This window comes from Salvelinus alpinus, chromosome 19 (genome assembly GCF_045679555.1).
Source record: "Salvelinus alpinus chromosome 19, SLU_Salpinus.1, whole genome shotgun sequence".
In the NCBI taxonomy this organism is placed as follows: domain Eukaryota; kingdom Metazoa; phylum Chordata; class Actinopteri; order Salmoniformes; family Salmonidae; genus Salvelinus; species Salvelinus alpinus.
In genome coordinates this window covers 44,922,361-44,949,080 of record NC_092104.1, presented here as the reverse complement: position 1 = coordinate 44,949,080, position 26,720 = coordinate 44,922,361, and the positions used below count along the sequence as shown (strand labels likewise).

Here is a 26,720-nt window from a genome sequence, read left to right as displayed (position 1 = left end):
TTAAACTCTATAACTATTTTAAAGTCACCATTGAACTCATGGTTTAATCCCTGGGCGGTTTCCTTCCTCTCCGGCAGCTGAGTTATGAAGGACGCCTGTATCTTTGTAGTGAGTGGGTGTATTGATACACCATCCAAAGTGTAATTAATAACTTCACCATGCTCAAAGGGATATTCAATATCCCCTTTTTTTACCCATCTACCAATAGGTGCCTTTCTTTGTGAGGCATTGGAAAACCTCCCTGGTCTTTGTGGTTGAATCTGTGTTTGAAATTCACTGCTCGACTGAGGGACCTTACAGATAATTGTATGTGTGGGGTACAGAAATGAGTTAGCCATTACATTTTTTAAATGTTAAACACTATTATTGCACACAGTGAGTTCATGCAATTTATGTGACTTGTTAAGCACATTTTTACTCCATAGCAAAGGGTTTGAATACTGACTGACCCAAGACATTTCAGCTTACATTTTTTTATTAATCTGTAAAAATGTATCAAACCATAATTCTACTTGACATTATGGGGTATTGTGTGTAGGCCAGTGACACAAAATCTCAATTAAATCCTTTTAAAATTCATGCTGTAACACAACAAAATGTGGAAAAAGTCAAGGGGTGTGAATACTTTCTAAAGGAACTGTATATGGTGTTATTTCATGGGGGACTGAGGTCTAAATACAGCACATTCTACTCCACCCACTCCATTGGTCCCAATGCAATACACCATAGACCTATAAATTACAAATTGGCTTGTTGATAAGAAACGAGTCTATGTGCCAAAGTAAACATGGGGTTCTCAGTAGGGTCTGTAGAATCTATATATGGTGTTATTTCTTGGGGGACTGAGGTCGTTATACCCAGCAGCACTTTATAATCCACCCATTTCAGTGGTCACAATGCAATACACTGTTGGGCTATAAATTACATATTGGTTTAAAAAGAGAAGGGGAAAAAATTATTCTATGTGCCAAAGTAAAATGGGTTTGGGATTACTCAGTAGGGTCTGTAGAATCTATATACGATTTTATTTATTGGGGGACTGTGGTCTAAATACCCAGCAGCACTTTCTACCCCACCCACTCCATTAGTCACAATGCAATACGCTATAGGCCTAGAAATGACAAATTGGCTTACAGAGAAAAAAACATTTGATGTGCCGAGGTAAAAGTGTGGTTGGGAATACACAGTAGGGTCAGTAGAATGTATATCCTGTATGTATGGTGTTATTTCATGGGGGACTGAATAATACAGAGCACAGTATATGGATTAGTGGATATTAATCCTGCATGTTATATTGCATGTTAAATTGCCCATGTGCCTCACCCTAACAATTTGGTCTATTTTCAACGAGGCCGGTGTGTGAAAGCACCACCATCGTAGTGATGGCATTTGGCTTGCACGTGTAAATTCAGCACACACAACTTTCTATCATAGAATTGTGTTATTTGAGGTGTCAAATTAAAAGCTTATTTAACGTGTCAAATAGTGTTACATATCGTGTATCTTTTTTTACACGCAAAGACCCAAATGGCGTTCAATGTGACTCACCCTAATAATTTGGTCTATTTTCACCTCTTAATTTCGCTTACTTTTCTAACTTGATTGTGCACATGTAGCCTATAACCTGTTTTAGAGAAATGCAATCATCGAATATTGCAAGAGCTTTCATTGTCTGTTTATATGCCCCCTTCATTAATCCTACGGTTCTGACTTGGTGTACAGGGAGAACACTGCAAGAACGGCCCATGTTCTGAATTCTGTCGCTGTACATTTCAAAAGTGCTGAACAAATAGTTATATTGACTTCGTCCGTCGTCGGTCGCTCATTAATGTCTTAATCGAAATTACGGATGGCTTCTTATCCGCTTGTCGTCCCCTTATGCCATAGTTTGTACATCTCAATTGTCAGTAGAAACCACATTTGTTTAAGCAAGTCAGCCATATCAGCAATGTTTTTTTTAAAGGCAGTAAATTAGGCTAAATTGCTAAACTGCTTCGCTGCCAGACAAGGCTCCGCTGAAAGCCAGGTGTAGCAGTGATAAGGTGTTGGGACTGCTGTTGGGACTCTGTTGTTGGGACAGCTTTATGTAGGCCCTAACAGTTTGTGGGCACTGTCTGTCACCGTTATAGTGCAATTAATGTATTGTTTAGTGTTGTGTAGTGGCTTTGCTGGCATAAATCCCACATTTTTTGTTTGTTTGCCCCATCAAGATTTACATGCTAAAATCGCCACTGGCGATTACAGCCTTGAGTCTTCTTGGGTTTGATGCTACAAGCTTGGCACACATGTATTTTAGCAGTTTCTGCCATTCCTCTCTGCAGATCCTCTTAAGCTCTGTCAGGTTGGATGGGGAGCGTTGCTGCACAGCTATTTTCAGGTGTTCGATCCAGGCTCTGGCTGGGCCACTCAAGGACATTTAGAGACTTATCTCGAAGTCACTCCTGCATTGTCTTGGCTGTTTGCTCAGGGTCGTTGTCCTGTTGGAAGGTGAATCTTCGCTCCAGTCTGAGGTCCTGTTCGCTCTGGAGCAGGTTTTCATCAAGGATCTCTCTGTACTTTGCTCCATTCACCTTTCCCTTGATCCTTACTAGTCCTCTAGTCCCTGCCGCTGAAAAACATCCCTACAGCATGAATATGCCACCACCATGCTTCACCGCAGGGATCGTGCCAGGTTTCCTCCTGACGTGATGCTTGGCTTTCAGGCCAAAGAGTTCAATCTTTGCTTCATCATACCATAGAATTTTGTTCCTCATGGTCTGAGCGTCTTTAGGTGCCTTTTGGCAAACTCCAAGCGGGCTGTCATGTGCCTTTTTCTGATGAGTGGCTTCCGTCTGGCCACTCTACCATAAAGGCCTGATTGATGGAGTGCTGCAGAGATAGTTGTGCTTCTGAATGGTTCTCCCATCTCCAAAGAGGAACTCTAGAGCTCTGTCAGAGTGACTGTTGGGTTCTTGGTCACCTCCCTGACCAAGGCCCTTCTCCCCCGATTGCTCAGTTTGACCGGGCGGCTAGCTCTAGGAAGAGTCCAAACTTCTTCCATTGAAGAATGAGGGAGACCACTGTGTTCATGGGGACCTTCAATGCTGAAAAAATGTTTTTGTACCCTTCCTCAGATCTGTGCCTCGACACAAACCTGTCTCAGAGCTCTATGGACAAATCTTTCAACCTCATGGCTTGGTTTTTGCTCTGACATTCACTGTCAACTGTGGGACCTTATAGAGACGTGTGTGCCTTTCCAAATCATGTTCAATCAATTGGGTTTACCACAGGTGGACTCCAATCAAGTTGTCGAAACATCTCAAGGATGATCAATGGAAACAAGATGCACCTGAGCTCAATTTCGAGTCTCATAGCAAAGGGTCTAAATACTTATGTAAATAAAGTTGGTAAAAACCTGTTTTCGCTTTGTCATTATGGGATACCGTGTATAGATTGCTGAAAAAATCTGGAAAAAGTCAAGGGGTCTGAATACTTTCCAAAAGCACTGTATATACAGTATATGTGTTTGAGAAGGGTAGTACAGTATAGACATCATGGACAATTTGTGGATAGAATATCTATAACAATAGTTGAATAGGATGGCCTTGACTATACAGTACATATGAAATGTGTAAAACAGTACTGTATGTAAACATTATTAAAGTGATCAGTGTTCCATGTACATAGGGCATCAGCATCTAAGGTGCAGGGTTGAGTAACCGGGTGGTATCCGGCTAGTGACAGTGACTGCACAGTTCCGTACAGGGTACTGGGTGAAGGTCGGCCTATAACGACACAGGGCAAGACCCAGATGCAGACACAGGAGGCAGATGGTTTGAGTCGCTGATATTTATTGAAATACAAGGGGCAGGCAATGGGCAGTTCGGGGACAGACAGAAATTCATAACCCAGGTCAGAGTCCGAAAGGTACAGTGGGGGCAGGCAGCCTCGAGGTCAAGGCAGGCTGAATGGTCAGGCAAGCGGGCTCAGTGTCAGGGCAGGCAGAACGGGTCGGAACCGGGAGGGCTATGAAAACAGAGACTAGGAAAACAGCAGCATGGGAAAACATGCTGGTAAGCTTGACAAGACAAACTGGCAACAGACAAACAGAGAACACAGGTATAAATACACTAGAGATAATGAGGAACATGGGTGACACCCGGAGGGGGGGTAGGGACAAGCAGAAAGACAGGTGAAACAGATCAGGGTGTGACACGGCCAATGATGGCTATTTAACAAGCTGATGGCCTTGAGATAGAAGCTGTTTTTCAGTCTCTCGGTCCCAACTATGATGCACCTGTACTGACCTCGCCTTCTGGATGATAATGGGGTGAACAGGCGGTGGCTTGGGTGGCTGAGGTACTTGATGATCTTCTTGGCCTTCTTGTGACACAGGGTGCTGTAGATGTCTTTGAGGGCAGGCAGTGTGCCCCCGGCGATGCGTTGGGCAGACCACACCACCCTCTGGAGAGCCTGCAGTTGCAGACAGTGCAGTTGCCGTACCAGGTGGTGATACAGCCCGACAGGATGCTCTCAATGGTGCATCAGTAAAGGTTTGTGAGGGTCTTAGGGGCCAAGCCAAATTAGTTCAGCCTCCTTCTTCTGTGTGGGTGGACCATTTAAGACTGCCACTGATGTGTATCCCGAGGAAGCTTTTCACCTTCTCCACTGCGGCCCGTCAATGTGGATGGGGGCATGCTCCCTCTGCTGTCTCCTGAAGTCCACGATCAGCTCCTTCGTTTTGTTGATGTCAAGGAAGGGGTTATTTGACTGGCACCGCTCTGCAAGGGCCCTCACCTCCTCCCTGTAGTCTCTCTCAATGTTGTTGGTATTCAGGCCTACCACTGTTGTGTCGTCTGCAAACTTAATGATTGAGATGGAGGCGTGTGTGGGCACACAGTCATGGGTGAACAGGGAGTACAGGAGGAGACTGAGCACGCACCCTTGTAGGGCCCCTGTGTTGAGGATCGGCGTAGTGGATGTGTTGTTGCCCATATGAGTTATTGGAGAGTAAATTACTTTGTTTAATAAAGAAGTTAAGGTTTTATGCTTGAAGGATACAACAGACGGATGAAATGAAGATATATTCTTAATAATTAAATTATCTTTAAATATAAATGTGTTATGTATTTAATGTAGTAGTGGGCACCAATGTTGATAACTCGATATATTGTTTGATATCGATATGAGCAAGGCATATTGTGATATCGGTTTATTCTTCCTCTTAACCTACACTATATAAATCAAAATTAAATCACATTTTATTGGTCACATACACATATTTAGCAGATGTTTATTGTGGGTGTTGCGAAATGCTTGTGTTCCTAGCTCCAACAGCGCAGTAGTATCTAACAATTCACAACAATACACACAAATCTAAAAGTAAAGGAATGGAATTAAGAAATATATAAATATTAGGATGAGCAACGTTTGAGTGGCATTGACTAAAATACAGTAGAGTACAGTATATACATATGAAATGAGTAAAACAGTATGTAAACATTATTAAAGTGACTATTTTTCCATTTAAATTGGCCAGTGATTCCATGTCTATGTACATAGGCAACAGCCTCTAAGGTGCAGGGTTGAGTAACCGGGTGGTAGCCGGCTAGTGATGGCTATTTAACAGTCTGTTGGCCTTGAGATAGAAGCTGTTTTTCAGTCTCTCCATCCCAGCTTTGATGCACCTGTACTGACCTCGCCTTCTGGATAATGATGATAGTGTTTCAATTGGTGACATCACTCGCTCTTAGACCTTGAAGTAGTTGTTCCCCTTGCTCTGCGATGGGTAACGATGCTTCGTGGGTGACTGTTGTTGATGTGTGCAGAGGTTCCCTGGTTTGAGCCCAGGTAGGGGCGAGGAGAGGGACAGAAGCACAACTATTACATTTGCAGGGGGACTCTTATATAGAGAAAAATAAATATGCTATTGTGCTGCCAGCATAATATCCTGCTGCTATGATAACGGTAAACATTCATTTTTTTTTTTAAAGATTCAACAAATTATTATTTTTAGCCCATAAATAGCGTTGGATTGTTATACGTCACTAATTAGCTTCCGCCCCACAAAGGAGTAACCAATAATAGCTCCCCGCGTTCCATAGCAATACCTATAGTTCCTATAAGTTGCATCAAACGCTTTAATTGAAGAGATCCAGTTCAAACAAGAGTAATTGTGACAAAATAAATGCAAATAGTTCAGTATACATACAATGTATCAATACTGAAATGATTATGTAAGTGTCTACTCTCACACAATTACATCCCACTCACAATATTTTCAGTGCGACAGTGCAAGGATTAATGGTTGAATTGGATGCAGTCAATGTACGGATCTCCTGTTATTGTTTACATTTTGAAACAGCGTACGGACTCTACTTAATGAGGGTGTCATTTCCAGTGAACGTTAGGTTATTATTGAGTAATGTTTTACTTCGTTTTTCATGTTAGTAAAATGCGTTGACAAGTATATCAATCAATTGGTGGTGATGAAGTAACTAATCTGCTATGCTAACCAACACAGCTAGCTAGCTAACCATAATATCTAGCTGACTGGCAACAAAAGCTAGCGAGTTATTGCCGGGTCTAGTTATCTACCTAACGCTACTGTAGTAAGCTAAATAACCGATACAATTGATTGGTACCACATTGTCAGTTTGTCCATTGGATAAAAACGTCGTTTATGTTGCTAGCTAGCTACCTGCCTTAGGAATGAATGTCAACGTTTGAGACCAGACAACATCGTCAATTTAGCTAGCTAGCGAATTTAGCAAACGTTAGCTAGTTAACATGGTCTCAAGTTGTAATGACGAGCTAACATGTTAATTTTACATATGTTATTTAAATAGTTATTTTCCTAGAGTTGACAATTTTAGCTTTTGCTGGGCTAACCGAAGCGCAGCTAGCTATAGCTCTCGAAGGCTGTCTAAAAACTTGGATCTCGAGGATGTTCAAATGACTCGAGAAGCGTAGCGCATTCTGAGCTGCAAAGGTCTAGGCAAGACCAGAGGAAAACACAGGTATACGTTAATTTGAATGTATTCATATTCTATTCCAGTGTATGGTTCTTCCCCCTCCCCTTTCCACACTGAGACTATAGATGTGTTAAATTGACCATGGATATTCATCACCATTACGTTTCAGCACCAACTAAGTCTGTCCATTTTGCCTGACTTTAGGGGTGCACAATGTTTAGTGCAGCTCAGAGTTCCAAGTCTGAGTTCCTGGACAAAGCCAGGCAGGCGCGTGAGGAGAGGAAGGGGTACAAAGCAAGGGACAGAGCAGCCACCCTAATTCAAGCGCTGGTGAGGAGATTCCTCTGTCGCTGCAGACTCCAGAAACAAATAAGGTTCGCTTTACAAGCAATGCGTGCCGTTATGCATTAGGACACATAATCTTTCATGAGACTAGTTTGTGAATAAACCTTTTGAAGTAATGTATGAATGCTCTCTTTCTTACTAGGAAAGAAGTTGATGACTTATTCCAAGATGCCGGGACCACAAAAAGAAACGCGCTATCCATTTTTAAAATTGCACGGAAGTTACTATTCATTTTTTGCCAAGATGATAAGTTGGTGAGTTCTTTAACACCTACACTTTACCCTCACTGATTTGAATGTATGTTTTGTACATTGTTATTAATTGCCTCTTACAGGACGATGTCTCTTATTTACTAATTGAAAGGCAAATGAATGATTACATATCAATATAGTATTTGAGATTGTTTAGTGTACATATAACTGACAAGCTATGATGCTTTTAACTACACAGAGATTTGAGAAGCTTTGTCGCTCCATTCTTGGTAGCATGGATGTTGAAAATGAGCCCAAAGTGAGTATGATTATAATGAAGGAATCGTCAGTGAGAACAGATTTTTAATTAACCCAGAGTGTGATTGACTCTGACTTGGTATATAATAATTTATTGTTCTTTGTTATCAGGTTTGGTATGTGTCATTGGCCCTTTCTAAAGACCTCACCATCCCTTGGATCAAGCAGATTAAAGATGTCCTGTGGATCTCCTGTCAGTTCCTGAAAAAATTAAAGGTAAATCAGAATGCTTTGATGATAATAACCTTCTTTAAGAAAACAGGTGTACCATTTTAAATATTGAAATGTTATAATTGGATCTTTACACCCCTCCTTCCTTCTGTCTCTTGTAGCCTGACATCATGCAGGACAATAAGCTGGTGACTCTGTACCTCACCATGCTGGTGACCTTCACAGACACATCAACCTGGAAGATAGTGAGAGGGAAAGGTCGGTCTCAGGTCAAACCACTGCTGCAGTACACACACATCCTCTATATAAGTGTCTTGATGTTGAAAGGAAAAAGACAAAGTGGAATCCTCCATTTTTTTCCCCCCTCTGTGGTAGGCGAGGCCCTCAGACCAGCATTGACCCGGATCTGTGAGAACATCATGGGGCATCTCAATCAAAAGGGATTTTATTCAATACTGCAGGTACAGTGACTCATACGACATCTTCCATCTTTTCCCCGGGGCTTTTAGAATGATTATTATGATGTTGCTGACATTTATTGGTGGTTTCTGCAATTTTGTATTCCCTGGTAGATTCTACTCACCAACGGGTTGGCACGCTCCAGACCCTCTCTTACCAAGGGCACACTCACAGCAGTATTCACGCTGGCATTAAGGTGAGTGGCCACTGGAAGCTTGGTTACCTTTTTAGAATGCTTGGAGCTGAAGATGGCTCGGGAGCCATTAGTGTAACTTGTCTTTATTTTACAGACCTGTCATTGCTGCTCACTTCTCTGACAACTTGCTGAGGTCTCTCCTTCTCCACATCATGTCTGTCCCAGCAGTTGTCTCCCACATCTACACCATCACCCCAGAGGTAAACGCTAAACACTCAAAATGAAGAAATGACAGCCAATTCTCTACCTAGTGGGTGTAGGGTGTAGGGTGCCACTTCAGACATATAGACATTATTGTATAGACATACATTAGCTTGTACAATGACAAAGCCTCTGAGTGTGTGCTTGTCTCTGTGCAGTGCATGACCACCATCCAGACCCATGACCTGTTGAGGAAGTTCATCCTGTTCCTTAGCCGCGAGGAGCAGTGTGTCGACATCTGTGTCTGCCTGGAGGGGAGCCACACACTGTGCTTACTGGGTAGGGCCGTTTTCACTGACTTTCATATCTATTCTATGGCAATATTGGCTACTACTGTGAGTGTGCATGTTTGAGTTGCCTTTTTTTTGTCTCACTCTTGTCTTTCTCTGTGTGGTGCTGTGGGAAAGATACTGAATCAGTTATTTGGGGTTGCTGCTCTGCGGGGCCTCTGTTTCATCCTGTTGTCCTGTAGGCAACCTGATTCACCTGGGCTACCTCAACGAGAAAGTACTGGAGGAGGAGGCCAACCACTTTGTGACGGAACTGACGGACATGCTGTCCTACTGCCAGAGATACGTGTCCCAGAAGAAATCTAACCTCACCCACTGGCACCCTGTCCTGGGCTGGTTCTCCCAAACCGTAGACTACGGGTCAGTGACACATCCTCATAGCCTGATCACAGATCGGTTTGTGCTCTCTTGCCGACTCTTACGGTGTTGTCATGCCAAAATCAAGTGTCAATGACCATTGGAGCAAAACAGCACAAACCGATCTGGGACTGGGCTATGAAATGGGATCTCAACTAGGGCTGTTTACGGTGACCGCATTACGCCACCGGTGGTCACGAGTCATGACTGCAGTCAAATTCCATGTCACCGTAATTAGTCTTCTCCAAGCTCTGATGCTGCTGATGGTCATTAGTAGCTTACCAAACTTGCTAACTGCCTCGTACTCAGCACTTTATTGTCCCTCTAATCACTCTGACAAATGCAAACGTAATCTAAAATCTAATCAAATACTTCATGAGAGCCCTTAAGCTCATGTTGTGCAACATTTCTATAGGCTATGCAATTGAGAAAACAGTTTTGATGGCTTCTATTAAAAAGAGGAGGATCTCATCCGTTCTCTATAGGCTAGACCTACTATATTTATTTCTCAACTTTCCTAATATTAAGCACATTGCGTCTCTTTTACAACAGGAGTAAAACAGGAGTATATGAAAATGAACCACGGGAAAAGCGTCCTCCATTCCCTATTTAAGTGCGTAGATAACATGTATTTCTTTCTCATGTCCCTGTTGTGAGACAGGTGCATGATAATGGTCCATTCTAAATCAAAACAAATTTCACACATATTATTTAGTATATGTAAAGACTAGATTAAATCAAGAATAGTCTGATTGGTGACAATATTAGCCCATCACTTGTGAATGATATAGTATCACTTGTGAATGATGCCCAGCCTCTGTGCAGTGAGGCAAGAAACAGTGCATGCCTTTTTTTGCAACTTTTTCAAATCATAGTCGCAACCTCCTTTGATAAGGTTTGTATCAACACTAAAGTGGCCAAATAACTTCTTAAAATTAAGAACATTAATCCGCTTTACAACTGGTGTAGAGCCTAACTGGCAAACATTTCGTGGTATCCAATTGGTAGTTAGTCTTGTTCCATCACTGCAACTCCCGTACGGACTCGGGAGAGGCGAAGGTCAAGAGCCGTGCGTTCTCCGAAACACAACCCAGTTAAGCCGCACTGCTTCTGGACACACTGCTCACTTAACCTGGAACCCTCCCCTAACCCGGATGACGCTGGGCCAATTGTGCGCCGCCCCATGGGTCTCCCGGTCGAGGCCCGGCTGCGACAGAGTCTGGACTCGAACCAGGATCTCTAGTGGCACAGCTAGCTGCCTTGGACCACTGCGCCACTCGGGAGGCCCTGGCGGCGTCTGAGTTTCAAGTTTGGGGAAGATAATCGTCATCATAAAAATGTGGCTTTTATAATGAAGCATAAATGTATAATCGCATTTGCAGTCACTTTTGAGAATGGTATTTTCCCGCTAATTGCATTTTGAATATTCACGCTTATAGCCTACTGCCGTGTGCGCATTGCTGCGCTTATAATGTGAAGAAATAGCCTAATGGTTTATCAACATTTTAAGCTGAATCAGGGATGCCCAACTGTCACCCCGTGGGTGGTCTTATTTGGCCCCCCCAGGTTTTCTGAGCAAAAACACTTTAAAACATCTTAAATTCATTGTTGGACATAAAGGACTGTAAAAACACCAGGAAATCAGCTCCAAGTGATTTTAATTTAAGAAATCTGTTCCCAAGTATTCCAACATATAATAGAGAGACTTGATCGTATACAAATGTAAGCAAGGTTTGAAATGATTATGTTTTAGTCAAACATTATATCAGTTTGAGCTTCTTGTGGTCTATTTGCAGTCTACAAATTATTTGTAAATAAGTTCTGGCACCCGACCTTCCGTTCAAGAAAATATCGGCCCACAACTTAATCTAGTTGACAATCAATGAGCTAAATGTTCTGATCTGTTGCGTCAGCCTCATTGCTTAAAAAAAAAATTGATGCTAGTGGTTGTATTTAGTTTGGGATCTGTCGCATTTGACAACTGTCCCAGACTATGTTTGGACTATTTATTTCTCGCACAGAAGGACAAGTTGACCAATAGAAAAGGTCAACCTTTGTACTATGGGAGTTCGTAGATTGACATAGGCTAGTGCTTTTGCTGGAGTTTGCCAAAAGGCACCTAAAGGACTCTGACCATGAGAAACAAGATTCTCTGGTCTGATGAAACCAAGATTGAATTCTTTGGACGGAATGCCAAGCTTCACATCTGGAGGAAACCTGGCACCGCTCACCACCTGGCCAATGCCATCCCTATAGTGAAGGATGGTGGTGGCAGCATCATGCTGTGGGGATGTTTTTCAGCGTCAGGAACATGGAGACTAGTCAGGATCGAGGGAAAGATGAACGGAGCAAAGTACAGAGATATCCTTGATGAAAACCTGCTCCAGAGCGCTCAGGACCTCAGACTGGGGCGAAGGTTCACCTTCCAACAGGACAACGACTCTTAAGCACACATCCAAGACAACACAGGAGTTGCTTCAGCACAAGTTTCTGAATTTCCTTGAGTGGCCCAGCCAGAGTCCGGACTTGAACACGATCTAACATCTCTGGAGAGACCTGAAAATAGCTGTGCAGCGACTCTCCCCATCCAACCTGACAGAGCTTGAGAGGATCTGCAGAGAAGAATGGGAGAAACTCCCCAAATACAGGTCTGCCAAGCTTGTAGCGTCATACCCAAGAAGACTCGGCTGTAATCGCTGCCGTAGGTGCTTTAACAACGTACTGAGGAAGGGTCTGATTACTTATGTAAATGTGATATTTCGTTTTTTCATAAAAAAAATTAAAATACATTTTATAACAAGGCTGTTAAAGGTCAAGGGGTCTGAATTCTTTCCGAATGCACAATACTTTCCCCTGCACAAAGCATGGTCCATACAGAAATGGTTTGTTGAGATTGGTGTGGAAGAACTTGACTGGCCTGCACAGAGACCTGACCTCAACCCAATCAAACACCTTTAGGATGAATTGGAACGCCGACTGCGAGTCAGGCCTAATCGCCCAACATCAGTGCCCTACCTCACTAATGCTCTTGTGGCTGAATGGAAGGAAGTCCCCGCAGCAATGTTCCAACATGTAGTGGAAAGCCTTACCGGAAGAGTGGAGGCTGTTATAGCATCAAAGGGGGGACCAACTCAATCTCACACACACACACCCTTCCTGCCCCACTCAACCTTTACTTCATCCCTCTAGTCTGAATGAGTCCATGCCACTGGTCACGAAGCAGCTGCAGTACCTGTGGGGCATGCCTGTGATCCGGACGCTCTTCAGTGACGTCCTTAGCAAAAAGCTGGAGACCCAAGAGCCCACGCCTCCGCCACAACCTACCACATCCCAAAACAACCTGCCAGTCAAGAGTAAGTCAAATCTTTATTTCAGTTTCTCTTTTGTTTTCTCATCAGGCACTTAATCGTTTAATGTCATGGGTTATTTATTTTGACACCATTATTAGATTTATTATCACTTACCTGGGTTGTTGTCGATTGATCCAGATTATATTATAGAAGTGCATAATATAAATTATGTTTTAAAACAATGAACTAACCTTATCGGATCGGTTTTCTCTTAGGTCTATTCAAGCGGGCATTTCAGAAGTCTGCCTCAGTGCGAAACATCCTGAAGCCAGTTGGCGGGAGACGGGTGGACTCCGCAGAGGTTCAGAAAGTGTGCAGTATCTGTGTACTGTACCAGACAGCCCTCACCACGCTCACCCAGATACGATTGCAAATCCTCACTGGTGAGTCCCTGCCTAGTTCCATTTGAATCAGGCACGCATACACACACACATTAATGTTCTCTCACGTTGTGTCCGGTGCTGTCCCCCTCAGGCCTAACCTACCTGGACGACCTGCTGCCTAAGCTGTGGGCCTTCATCTGCGAACTAGGACCCCAAGGAGGGCTCAAGCTGTTCATAGAGTGCCTGAACAACGACACAGAGGAGTCTAAGCAGCTGTTAGCCATGCTCATGCTGTTCTGCGACTGCTCCAGACACCTCATCACGTGAGCTCCATGAAATGCTACCACATAACTTACACGTTATACAGTATGGGTTGGTTTCCTAAGTATAGATTAAGTCTTAGACTAAGAAGCACCTCTTTCAGTCCTAATCTGTATCCAGGAAACTGGCCCGAAATACAATATCCCATCTCTGTGCTTACTTATACAGTCGTGGCCAAAAGTTTTGAGAATGACACAAATATTATTTCCACAAAGTTTGCTGCTTCAGTGTCTTTAGATATTTTTTTCAGATGTTACTATGGAATACTGAAGTATAATTACAAGCATTTCATAAGTGTCAAAGGATTTTATTGACAATTACATGAAGTTGATGCAAAGAGTCAATATTTGCAGTGTTGACCCTTCTTTTTCAAGACCTCTGCAATCCGCCCTGGCATGCTGTCAATTAACTTCTGGGCCACATCTTGACTGATGGCAGCCCATTCTTGCATAATCAATGCTTGGAGTTTGTCAGAATTTGTGGGTTTTTGTTTGTCCACCCGCCTCTTGAGGATTGACCACAAGTTCTCAATGGGATTAAGGTCAGGGGAGTTTCCTGGCCATGGACCCAAAATATCGATGTTTTGTTCCCTGAGCCACTTAGTTATCACTTTTGCCTTATGGCAAGGTGCTCCATCATGCTGGAAAAGGCATTGTTCGTCACCAAACTGTTCCTGGATGGTTGGGAGAAGTTGCTCTCGGAGGATGTGTTGGTACCATTCCTTATTCATGGCTGTGTTCTTAGGCAAAATTGTGAGTGAGCCCACTCCCTTGGCTGAGAAGCAACCCCACACATCAATGGTATTAGGATGCTTTACTGTTGGCAGCGCTCACCTTGTCTTCTTCGGACAAGCTTTTTTCCGGATGCCCCTAACAATCGGAAAGGGGATTCATCAGAGAAAATGACTTTACCCCAGTCCTCAGCAGTCCAATCCCTGTACCTTTTGCAGAATATCAGTCTGTCCCTGATGTTTTTCCTGGAGAGAAGTGGCTTCTCTGCTGCCCTTCTTGACACCAGGCCATCCTCCAAAAGTCTTTGCTTCACTGTGCACTCACACCTGCCTGCTGCCATTCCTGAGCAAGCTCTGTACTGGTGGTGCCCCGATCCCGCAGCTGAATCAACTTTAGGAGACGGTCCTGCCGCTTGCTAGACTTTCTTGGGCGCCCTGAAGCCTTCTTCACAACAATTGAACCGGTCTCCTTGAAGTTCTTGATGATCCGATAAATGGTTGATTTAGGTGCAATCTTACTGGCAGCAATATCCTTGCCTGTGAAGCCCTTTTTGTGCAAAGCAATGATGACGGCACGTGTTTCCTTGCAGGTAACCGTGATTGACAGAGGAAGAACAATGATTCCAAGCACCACCCTCCTTTTGAAGTTTCCAGTCTGTTATTTGAACTCAATCAGCATGACAGCGTGATCTCCAGCCTTGTCCTTGTCAACACTCACACCTGTGTTAACGAGAGAATCACTGACATGATGTCAGCTGGTCCTTTTGTGGCAGGGCTGAAATGCAGTGGAAATGTTTTTTGGGGGATTCAGTTAATTTGCATGGCAAAGAGGGACTTTGCAATTAATTGCAATTCATCTGATAACTCTTCATAACATTTTGGAGTATATGCAAATTGCCATCATACAAACTGAGGCAGCAGACTTTGTGAAAATTAATATTTGTGTCATTCTCAAAACTTTTGGCCACGACTGTATATGTTATATGTTGACCATCCTTTGTGTGTTATACAGGATCCTGGATGACATTGAAGTTTACGAAGAGCAGATCTCGTTTAAGACGGAAGAGCTCGTAACCATCTCCTCGTTTCTCAACACGTTTGTTTACAAGATGGTCTGGGATGGTATCTTAGGTGAGTCTCCTCCTCCCTCTGTTGAATTCTTGTCAAACTCAAAGGCGATTTGATAGACAGTGACAGAATTGTCAATCCCAGGTTCCGGCACCATGAGAAATGTCTTGGGGATAGGGTCGTTGAGTGTGTGCATTAACTTAATGTGTTGTTGTCTGTGACAGAGAATGCCAAGGGAGAGAAGCTGGACCTGTTCCACAGCGTTCACGGCTGGCTGATGGTGCTTTACGAGCGGGACTGCAGGAGGAGGTTCTCCCCTGATGACAACTGGCTGCGCAAGTAAGTGCCCCTCCGGGAAACATACTTATCCTAATCCCTGATCCTTCCCATAGTTAGTCTGCACTTCCCAAAACCTGCTACGGTGATCCTAGTGATCAGTAGCGGTCAAATGCTTGTGGAGCGCTTGATGAAGCTTGCCCATCACAATGGAACCAATGGAATATTAGTGCCAACTTTGACCACCCAGTACTCCACGCAAGCCATGTTGGGCCCACCTCCAGTACTTGGAAGTATTTGACTGAATTGAAAATTGATTGAATTTAGATTTTGTGTCACACACAATAACCCATAATGTCAGTGGAATTATGTTTTTAGAAATCTTTACCAATTAATTAAAATGAAAAGCTGAAATGTATTGAGTCAATAAGTATTCTTATAGCAAGCCTAAATAAATTAAAGAGTAAAAATGTGCTTAACAAGTCACATAATAAGTTGCGTGGACTCACTCTGTGTGCAATATGTTTTTGACATGATTTTTAAGTGTTACCCCATCTCTGTACCCCACACATACAATTATCTGTAAGGTCCCTCAGTCGAGCAGTGAATTTCAAGCACAGATTCAGACTAGGGAGGTTTTCCAATGCTTCGCAAAGAAGGGCACCTATTGGTAGCTGACATTAAATGTCCCTTGGAGCATGGTGCAGTTATTAATTACACTTTGGATGGTGTATCAATACAGCCAGTGACTACAAAGATACAGGCGTCCTTCCTAACTCAGTTGCTGGAGAGGAAGGAAACTGCTCAGGGATTTCATCATGAGGCCAAAGGGGATTTTAAAACAGTTATAGAGTTTTTAATGGCTGTGATTAGAAAAAAACTGAGGATGGATCAACAACATTGTAGTTGCTCCTAATACTAACCTAATTGACAGAGTGAAAAAAAGGAAGCCTGTACAGAATACAATTTTTCCAAAACATGCATCCTGTTTGCAATAAGCCACTAAAGTAATACTACAAAAAATGTGGCAAATAAATGAACTTTTTGTCCTGTATACAAAGCGTTATGTTTGGGGTAAATCCAACACAACACATCACTGAGTTACCACTCTATATTTTCAAGCATGGTGGTGGCTGCATCATGTTATGGGTATGCTTGTCATCAGCAAGGACTAGGGAGTTTTTTTTTATGATAAAAAGAAAAGGAATAGATCCAAGCAAAGGCAAAATCCTAGAGTAGAACTTAGTTTGGTCTGCTTTCATACAGACACTGGGATACGAATTCACCTTTCAGCAGGACAATTACCCAAAACACAAGGCCAAAACGCAAGTTCCTTAGTTGCCTAGTTACGGTTTTGACTTAAGTCTGCTTGAAAATCTATGTCAAGACTTAAAAATGGCTGTCTAGCAATGATCAACAACCGACTTGACAGAGCTTGAAGAATTGTACAATCCAGGTGTGCAAAGCTCTGAGATTTACCCAGAAAGACTAACTGCTGTAATGTATTGACTCGGGGTTGAATACTTATCTAATCAATATATATTTGTGTTTTATTATCCATAAATATTTTTAAATGTCCGAATTTTTCTGCCACTTTGACATTACAGAGTATTTTGTGTTGATCGTTGACAAAAAAATGACAATTAAATCCATTTTAATCCCACTTTGTGATACAAAGTGTGGAAAAAGTCAAGGGGTGAATACTTTCTCAAGGCACTGTATTTGTCCCAGGCCTGATCTGTAGGAAAAAAATTGTGATATTTGAAAAGGTACACTCACTGACTCACTCTTTCACCCCTTGTGTCCAGGGATCTAAAGCCGAGCCTTTTGTTCCAAGAGCTGGAGAAGGGCAAGAGGAGAGCTCAGCTGTTACTTCAGTACATCCCACACGTCATTCCACACAAAAACGTGAGTCTGCACAGAAATAATATTTGTCCTTCCCGGGCATTCGTATTTGTCGTTTCACTATACCAATATGCACATAGTGTCTCACTCGTTGTCCTCCCCACTTTAGAGGGTCCTGCTGTTCCGAAACATTGTCACCAAGGAGAAGGAAACCTTGGGATTGGTGGAGACCAGCTCCGCCTCTCCGCATGTCACCCATATCACCATTCGCCGCTCACGGATGTTAGAGGTATGAAATGGATGCATTCATCTTTTGCATGTTTTCCCCCACACTAGCATATCACTAAGAATGTATTCTCGAAACAGTGTTATGCAAATTTTACATATTGGCACAGAGCCTGATGTCAAATATAGTCCGGCATGGCGGTTGTGACTGATACCCAAACTGATCCCCCAAACTCTTTGTGTCTGAACTCTCATAAGGATGGTTATGACCAGCTCCGCCGGTTGCCCGTCAACTCCATCAAAGGTGTGATCCGCGTGAAGTTTGTCAACGACCTGGGTGTGGACGAGGCCGGCATCGACCAGGACGGCGTCTTCAAGGAGTTCCTGGAAGAGATCATCAAGAAAGTCTTCAATCCGGCTCTCAACCTCTTTAAGGTTGGCTCTCCAGACCTTGCTTCAAATACTTTTTGAAATAATTTTGAGTGCTGTATCTGTGCTTGATTGAGCTTGCCTGTTGCACTGGAACCAATAGACAAGTCTGAAAAGTGCATACACTGTCCACCTGGTACTCCAGGTTAGGCTAAAGCTAACGCGCATAGTCTTTTGAAAGATTTAAAATCGTGTCAAGGTACTTTTAGCCATTTTCTGTGAACCATGCTCCTACTACTGCTGCTGATTTTACGCTGATGTCTCCCCCATAGACCACCAGTGGCAACGAGAGGCTCTACCCCTCCCCTACGTCCTACATCCACGAGAACCACCTGCAGCTCTTTGAGTTTGTGGGGAAGATGCTCGGCAAAGCCATGTATGAGGTGTGCCTGCGCTCATAGAGGATGTTATTCATGTGAAATGACCATATATGTAACAAGAATGACTCATTTTAAAGCCACAAGCCCAACTCACCACTTTTTCCCGCTATAATGCTGAAGGATAGGTCTGGAGAAATGTTGCCACAATTTATAGATGGAGCTATCGACTCGAAGCCTGATAGTCCATGAGATCAACGTGTGTGTGTGTGTGTGTTTCAGGGTATCGTGGTAGACGTACCCTTCGCCTCCTTCTTCCTCAGCCAGGTCATGGGCCACCATCACAGCACTTTCTACAGCTCCATTGACGAGCTGCCCTCCCTGGACTCTGAGTTCTACAAGAACCTCACCTCCATTAAGGTCAGAAAGACCCCCCCCCCACACACACACATACACTGATAGTCATTTAGTTCCTGGGATCATGTTCATTACAGCACGCAATGGAAAACGTTTTAAAACAATTTGCAACTGAAAACAAAAGGGAGTGTTTCTTATTGTATAAGTCCAGGTGGTACTTTCTCCCTGTTTCAGTCTGTTTTGTTTCTGCTTGGTGCCTGATGAACACGACCCTGGTTTATGGTGACCGCTATTTTGATTTGAGAATATTTTTTGCTTGGTTGTTATCCGTTGCTACTTTCTGTGATCAATATCACTCCGAAGTTGTGGAAGTCAACTCAAAATAGTTTTTTGATCTTCGTCTTGTCCTTTTCCAGCGCTACGACGGGGATGTTGGTGATCTAGGACTGACGCTATCGTATGACGAGGATGTTATGGGACAGGTAGAAGACATAGTTTTTCTCTGAATGTAGAAAAACAGAACTCTTCTCTCGTCTCTTAATACTGTTTTCGTGTCATATCGCAGCTGGTCTGTCATGAGCTGATTCCTGGAGGAAAGACGATGTCAGTCACCAATGAAAACAAGTGAGAAAGACGCCAATACAGTATCTAGAACAAACGTATAGATTTTACATTTGTTGATGTCATTTGATGTTAACACCCTCGTTCTCTAAACACAAGATTTGTTTATTGTCCCTGTAGTTATAACAAGTTGGGTTGGATGATAACGTGGGGTTCCGTCCGGAAACAACCCCTTGCCCCTACACCCGGCCCTTTGACACTTGTGGAGATCTGATAGGTGTAAGCAATATGGTGTATGTCCTACCAAGCCTATCACAGGGCAAGGTAGATGTACTAGCATATTGCTTATTATACCTATCAAAACCTTTCAGTTCTCCACAAGTACCTAGGCGGAAGGGCTAGAGGGTTGTTTCTAGACAGGCCCAGGGTTCTCCCCAAAGAATGTAAGAGGTTCGCTGTGCCATCGTGCGGACTGTCTGCACCACTATGTTAAAAAAATGGTAAAGGAAATGTTTGGCTCTAGATTACAGGAAATGGCCCCCCTGGGCCTCCCCCCGCAGTATTCGGCAGCACCACCTTGTTAAAAAATGCTGGGGAGAACCCTGAGGCCCATGGTGCTCCGAGTCTGACTTAACCTCACCTTTGACCTTGTCCGTGTTGCAGGATCAGCTATATCCACCTGATGGCGCACTTCCGCATGCACACGCAGATAAAAGAGCAAACGGCAGCTTTCATCCGAGGGTTCCGCAGCATCATCAACCCGGAGTGGCTGCACATGTTCTCCACCCCCGAGGTCCAGCGCCTCGTCTCCGGGGACAACGCCGAGATAGACCTGGACGACCTCAAGTGCGTGACCTTCCACATCCTTTCCCCTCGATCAGCTCCTCCACAGCTCTTCGACCTGCCAATTCCCAAACATTTTAGGGAAATCTTGAAATCCTAAAATCCTAGGTTTGAATGTCCCATTTGATTGGGTAACGGGTAATGGTCTCTCGTTCTCTCTTTCCCGCCCTCTCTCTCCTGTTGTCAGGAAACACACAGTGTACTATGGAGGTTTCCACAGCAGCCATCGGGTCATCATCTGGCTGTGGGACATCCTGTCCAGTGACTTCTCATCTGAGGAAAGGGCCATGTTCCTCAAGGTAATAACAATCCCCAAATGTTACTATCCTGAACAAAAATATGAATGCAACATGTAAAGTGTTGGTCCCATGTTTCATGAGGTGAAATAAAAGATCCCAGAAATGTTCCATATGTACAAAAAGCTTATTATTCAAAAATGTTTCTTTACATCCCTGTTAGTGAGCATTTCACCTTTGCCAAGATAATCAACCCACCTGGCAGGTGTGGCATATCAAGAAGCTGATTAAATGGCATGATCATTACACAGGTGCACCTTGTGCTGGGGACAATAAAAGGCCACTCTAAAATGTGCAGTTTTGTCACACAACACAATGACACAGATGTCTCAAGTTTTTAGGGAGTGTTCAATTGGCATGCTGACTGCAGGAATTTCCACCAGAGCTGTTGCCAGAGAATTGAATGTTAATTTCTCTACCATAAGCCGCATCCAATGTCGTTTTATAGAATTTGGCAGTATATCCAACCAGGCTCACAACCGCAGACCACGTGTAACCACGCCAGCCCAGGATCTCCACATCTGGCTTCTTCACCTGTGTGATCGTCTGAGGAGGGGAGGGTGGTTCTGAGGAGTATTTATGTCTGTAATAAAGCCCTTTGGTGGAGGAAAAAGTCATTATGATTGGCTGGGCCTGACTGTGCCCCTGCCCAGTCATGTGAAATCCATAAATAAGGGCCTAATGAATTTTCAATTGACTGATTTCCTTCTATGTACTGTAATAATGTCAAATATTTAAAATTGTTGCAATTTACGTTTATATTTTTGTTCAGTATAAAATGCTATTTTACTGTTCATGCGTTAACTGAATTATGTTGGCTTGCGCGACTGTCAGTTTGAGACCCCTGCTCTAGAACACCCTTGCACTTGTATAGACCTGTTATGTGATCCTCCGTTGTTGTTCTGCTTTTACAGTTTGTCACCAGCTGTTCGAGACCACCCCTCCTGGGTTTTGCCTACCTCAAGCCCCCTTTCTCCATTCGCTGTGTGGAGGTGTCCGATGATCAGGTGAGAACACTTGGATCATTGGAAAGTCCTAAGCCACATGTTTGTTTAAATAAAAAATATATTTAACCTTTATTTATCTAGGCAAGTCAGTTAAGAACAAATTCTTATTTACAATGACGGCCTAGGAACAGGGGGTCAACTGCCTTGTTCAGGGGCAGAACGACAGATTTTTACCTTGTCAGCTCGGGGATTCGATCTAGCAACCTTTCGGTTACTGGCCCAACGCTCTAACCACTAGGCTACCTGCCGCCCCAGCACACAAAACTAGTACGCCTATTTTAGTTGAAGAACTTAGGTTTGGGAAGTCAGTCCCTTGAGACTACTTTGGTTCTCCGTGTGTTTGTGTGCACGCTCCTGTCACCTGTCTCTCTCTAGGACACGGGGGACACTCTGGGCAGTGTCCTGCGGGGTTTCTTCACCATCCGGAAGAGGGAGCCTGGCGGCCGCCTCCCCACCTCGTCCACCTGCTTCAACCTGCTCAAGCTGCCTAACTACAGCAAGAAGAGCATCCTGCGTGACAAGCTCCGCTACGCCATCAGTATGAACACAGGTTTTGAGCTCTCCTAAAATAAACTCCCCCCTGGTCGTGGTCTGCTGCCAGCAAAACTAAAGGATTAACAACTAAAGAGCATCCTCCTGGCCCAGGCTAAGGGTGGCAGCCGGTCAAGTCAGTGGAGCTTCACCAAAGCTGAAGGCGAAACAAATAGGATACCCCCTTACCTTTATCCCAGTCTAGGAAACCAGAAGAGCTCCACCCTCTATTACCCCAATCTGTCTGGATTCTGGAAAGTCCACCCACCCCAAGGGCTTTCAACCCTATTTGCTGCCTGTGCAACCATGGTAACTTATTTTCTGACCAGTGGCAGTCATTGCCCATGTGAGTTTATTTTACTTTTTTATAGACGAGTAGCTAAAGAAATTGTGGGAACAGCACAATTGAAACGTCACTCTTTACTCTCACACACCCGAAAACCAAACCCATGCTAATAATCGTAACAAGGAGGAATGTTTAACCTAACACATTGCTGAACTAAAATGGCTCAGTGTCTTACTATTTCTTCTCAGGCTTAACAGAACGATACTTGGATCTAGCACTCCCACGTCAAAGAAACTGGAAAGCAATATAGATGCAATGCAAGCCATTACACGTGATAGACTCCTCACTGGAGCAAAATCATAGGAAGCTTTGTTCTACCTGCTGGAATAGGATGTTGCCCGAGCAACTGTCCGCTGTCATTCGGTGAGTCTTAATAACCTTGTTTAACATGACGAAAGCACCTTTTTCATAAAGAGACGACAAATCACTGCCTCATGTTCAACGGCAAGTTCTGACCACGGAGATATGGTCACGTGTTGGCGCCTGTGTCATGTCTGTTTATTGCCCCTCATGGGTTAATTAAGGAATTAAATCCTGACGATCTGTCTTTCTCCCCATACACACACTACAGTCAGTCACCTGACAACAGCTTTGGAGCCTGTACGTCTCTGTTCTCTAATGTATTCAAATTAGAATTCATGTTACACAGCAATGCATTTGTGACCCAAAGTGATGCCATCAATACTTAAACCAAACTCCATGCTGTTATTTGGTACCAGATGTCCCGTTATCTTCTGTCATGGTTCCGGAGTCTCTTTTCTTGTTGTGTTTGAAAATGGATAATACAGTGGCCCTGCTATGTTTTTATATTATTTTGCTGTGAAATATCTGGGTCCTGTAACTACAGCAGACACAACATTGACAACCATTGTTTTTTTCCACTTTGCATGTCCCTAATTGTGACACTCCCAAACGAATCTGTTACAGTGAAGTCAATCATGAACATTTTTCTATATCCACTAGGATTGGCCATGCCTCTTGGAATGGAATCAAGCCATGAACACATAGGACAAGGTATTTATAAGGACTTGAGCCTGCTTACAGACAATTGAATTCCCATGCTCCCTTTACCGCCGCTGAACCGTCCAACCCAGGAAGGTTTGGTGTCAAGCATGTACTGATTCTCCCTTGTGTCTGGTAACCTGACAGCCACGTGGAAAAAGGGATACACAGGGAGCAAACCATACTATTTGTCATGGGCTGGTTGATCATGTGAATCTGAAAGCATTGCTTTTGTGTCTCTCTCTACCCTACCCTCTCCTTTCTTACCTACTCTCTCTTGCACATAAAACCCTGCTCTTTTTGTGAGGGGGAACGGGAATTTTTTTCTAAAGATCGGAAATAATTATACCATGCAAAACGTCAAAGGGTCAAATAAAAAGAGACAATTTGGGGCAGTTGTTAGTGGCGTGTAGTTCCAACGTCAAGGTGGTTGCAGACAAAGCAGCAAAGGGTCCCGAGTTTTAATAATGTGAAAGATTAACAGGCTGATTTAAAAGCAATAGCCTATTTGTTGATTCAGTATTTTATGCAAAACTGTTTCATGAGGGGTGTACATGTGTGCGCTGAGCAGTTGTCAGAACCATAGACATGGCTCTGGTTGTGGTCATAACAAAAAGGGAATAAAGCCTGTTTAAGCACCATTAATACCTATCTCTTATATATCCTGGCCACTAGTTAACACAAACTTAGTTCTGATGATTATACAGGCATTTTATGGGCATTAAACAAGGTTCTATATGGTTTTGTATTGCTTTGCTAACTGAAATCTGTGCTCAATTTGTCTGTGTGTAGGAATATTAAGGGGGTACAACCTACCTGTACAGGCATTTCCCCCCCACTTATAAATGCCATCAATCTCATTGACAAATAGAAATTACAACTTGTCTTAGTGACTCTATGGGAAGACCTTACCTCAATGTTCAGTCTGTTGTAATCACTGCGATATATTTCCTTAATTCCCAAGGGCCTCTGACTAATCAGTGCTCATTCCCTTACAAAAAAAGATTGCAGTTTTGAAACTGCAGTAACTGCAGTCGACTGGTATCTTGAACTGCAGTTACACTGCAAAATTACTGCAGTGAACAAAAGTGTTCTTTTGGACGCAGTATTTGCAGCATACTGTAGTTATACTGCAATCTGACTGCATCTTTTTCACTTCAGTGGTGCCAGTCTGACTACAGTTACCCATTTATTTCAATCAATTGTTTCAGCAGCCTGAAATGGGTTAGAAATTAGTCATGGAATGGAAATGGTCAGTGTCCCAGAGAAGACTGGAAGATTCCTCACAAGCTCTGTCTGGTGTTTTAATGGGGGCACTCCTCCGTTTTAAACGATGTCATGAAATCTCGCTATATCTTTTTATGAATTAGAAGAAAAATAAATCCAGGAAATGTGCAACATACTTCTATGAAAGTACTGTCCCCTCACCATTTGTTAAGTGTCTTTGGAACTGGTTGCACTATGTGAAATGCAGGTAATTGAAAACACTATTTCAATGTAAAACATGTTTGTGTAAGATACTATTTATTCTGTAAAAACAGTAACATAATTGTTATGTTAACCATAATTATTCTAAAAACTTTACTTCTCAACTGAAGTGAGTGTGTCTTGGTTTTATTTCTAGAGGAATCAAGCCATTTATTTTCTCACTTCGGGACAAGTTCTGTATAGCCCAGAGCGGTATTTATTTATTAAATAATGATATAACAGTTGTGAAGAACGGGTTCTGTCAGTTCCATAGAGATAGAGGCTTAACTTTATCTGCCATTATAGCGTCTGACTCAGCATGGGCAGCGCCATTGAGGTTATCTCCATTTTAACGTAGTACATTTTCTTCTTCACGATTGGCTGATCCTTCCTGATGACCCGGTTGGACATGACTCCAGGTATTCAGGAGGGATCAGCCAATGACGATGCAAGTCACACCCAGTTGACTACGTTATAATGGTGGAAGCCCTCAATGGAGCTGCCCATGCTAAAATTGCCTTTTGGCCACTAGAGGCCTCTATCATTCTCTATGGTCAGTTCTCTATTAATGTCGTTACTCTCTGCAAAGTTTGATTGTGTCACATGCTGGTTTATACTGTGCACACCCGAAGCACCCCAATTTGTCAGTCGACTCTGACGTTTGGGTTGTGAGCATGACTATCAATGCGTCCTTTTCAGAAACAGTTGTTTGTTTTACGATCATTTTATCAAAAAATAAAATAAAAAACACGAGTACCCCCTCCAAGTCCTTCTCCAACATGCTGGTTCAAAGCTTTGCGGAGGTAAGTGCATTAAAACTAGTCAGACGCATCGAAAATCGCTGTCAAAATTCACGTGAATTACTTTATTACTACCAATATGTAATGATTTATTGATTTACTTTTGTTTCTCAAACTTACGGATATTGTTCATCTTTAAGATCAATATTACTTTCAGAAAGTTAAGGAGACAGGATCGAACAACTTGAATTTCTTTATCACATCTTTGACTGATTTACTTGCATTGCCTGATTTGGAGTCATTTCCCTCTGATACTAGGGGTTTAATGGTATGCTTACTGCCCAGGGTCTGTCCTCTGTTTAGTATACACTTTTTTTCAGCAGGCATATATATATAAATAAAAAAAGCCTGTTTGAGAGGTAAACATTCTACAGCATTAGTGGGAAAGCAAGAGCATGCTATGCCTGCAAGAGTAATGGTCGCCTGACATGCAGAAGGTATACTGAATTATGATTTGTTATGGACTACTACAGTAACTACAGAACTTGTTTGGTTTACACATAAGAATACACTGGCTTTTGTCTATGTGTTGCAGGACCAGGCTGGGGGAGCCCTGCATGAAGACTTATCTTTTAGAATGTGTGGAGGATGAATGGGCAACTGGGTATGGTTGTAGGGGCACCGGTTTGTGTCAAGAACTGCAACGCTGCTGAGTTTTTCACTCAACAGTTTCCTGTGTGTATCAAAAATGGTCAACCACCCAAAGGACATCCAGCCAACTTGACACAATTGTGGGATGCATTGGAGTCAACGTGGGACAGCATCCCTGTGGAACGATTTCGACACCTTGTAGAGTCCATGCCCCAACGAATTGAGGCTGTTCTGAGGGCAAAAGGGGTGCAACTCAATATTAGGAAGGTGTTCTTAATGTTTTGTACCCTCAGTGTGTATGTATATGTATGTACATTTCATTACAAATGTATGTGAACACCCCTTCAAATTAGTGGATTTGGCTATTTCATTCACACCCGTTGCTGACAGCTGTATAAAATCGAGCACGCAGCCATGCAATCTCCATAGACAAACATTGGCAGTAGAATGGCCCGGACTCAAGCTCTGACTTTCAACGTGGCACCGTCATAGGATGCCACCTTTTATAAGTCAGTTTGTCATATTTTTTCCCTGCTAGAGCTGCACCGGTGAAC

The 26,720-nt window shown here is 43.2% G+C and overlaps 1 protein-coding gene across 7 annotated transcripts; it reads left to right on the top strand.

Moving 5' to 3' along the window:
* The first annotated feature begins 6,107 nt into the window (after positions 1–6,107).
* On the top strand, positions 6,108–26,515 carry LOC139545731 (ubiquitin-protein ligase E3B-like). Of its 7 annotated transcripts, XR_011669120.1 has the most exons (29): positions 6,255–6,998; positions 7,158–7,327; positions 7,441–7,552; positions 7,749–7,808; positions 7,919–8,023; positions 8,140–8,236; positions 8,354–8,439; positions 8,551–8,633; positions 8,728–8,833; positions 8,993–9,113; positions 9,307–9,484; positions 12,671–12,834; positions 13,047–13,214; positions 13,306–13,477; positions 15,218–15,336; positions 15,498–15,612; positions 17,358–17,457; positions 17,564–17,683; positions 17,878–18,054; positions 18,321–18,431; positions 18,648–18,785; positions 19,139–19,204; positions 19,288–19,346; positions 19,947–20,129; positions 20,314–20,425; positions 21,337–21,429; positions 21,805–22,669; positions 23,270–23,320; positions 26,111–26,515. XR_011669120.1 is itself a non-coding variant. In XM_071353813.1 (28 exons), the coding sequence occupies exons 2-27, from the start codon at positions 7,167–7,169 to the stop codon at positions 23,312–23,314; spliced, it is 3,051 nt and encodes a 1,016-aa protein (XP_071209914.1). In that variant the 5' UTR covers positions 6,255–6,998; positions 7,158–7,166; the 3' UTR covers positions 23,315–23,320; positions 26,111–26,515. The 7 variants fall into 7 exon arrangements, 4 of the variants coding, with proteins under 4 accessions (XP_071209911.1, XP_071209914.1, XP_071209913.1 ...); XR_011669118.1 differs by lacking the exon at positions 26,111–26,515 and having other exon boundaries at positions 21,805–22,306; positions 22,495–24,905; XR_011669119.1 differs by lacking the exon at positions 26,111–26,515 and having other exon boundaries at positions 23,270–24,905.
* Positions 26,516–26,720: the final 205 nt, after the last annotated feature.

Bases quoted from the DNA above. Each gene is read 5' to 3' on its own strand.
- LOC139545731 (XM_071353810.1), top strand. From the start codon at position 7,167: ATGTTTAGTGCAGCTCAGAGTTCCAAGTCTGAGTTCCTGGACAAAGCC. The intron at 17,458-17,563 runs GTGAGTCTGCAC...TCCCCACTTTAG, and splicing joins ACGTCATTCCACACAAAAAC to AGGGTCCTGCTGTTCCGAAA. The intron at 18,055-18,320 runs GTTGGCTCTCCA...TCTCCCCCATAG, and splicing joins CGGCTCTCAACCTCTTTAAG to ACCACCAGTGGCAACGAGAG.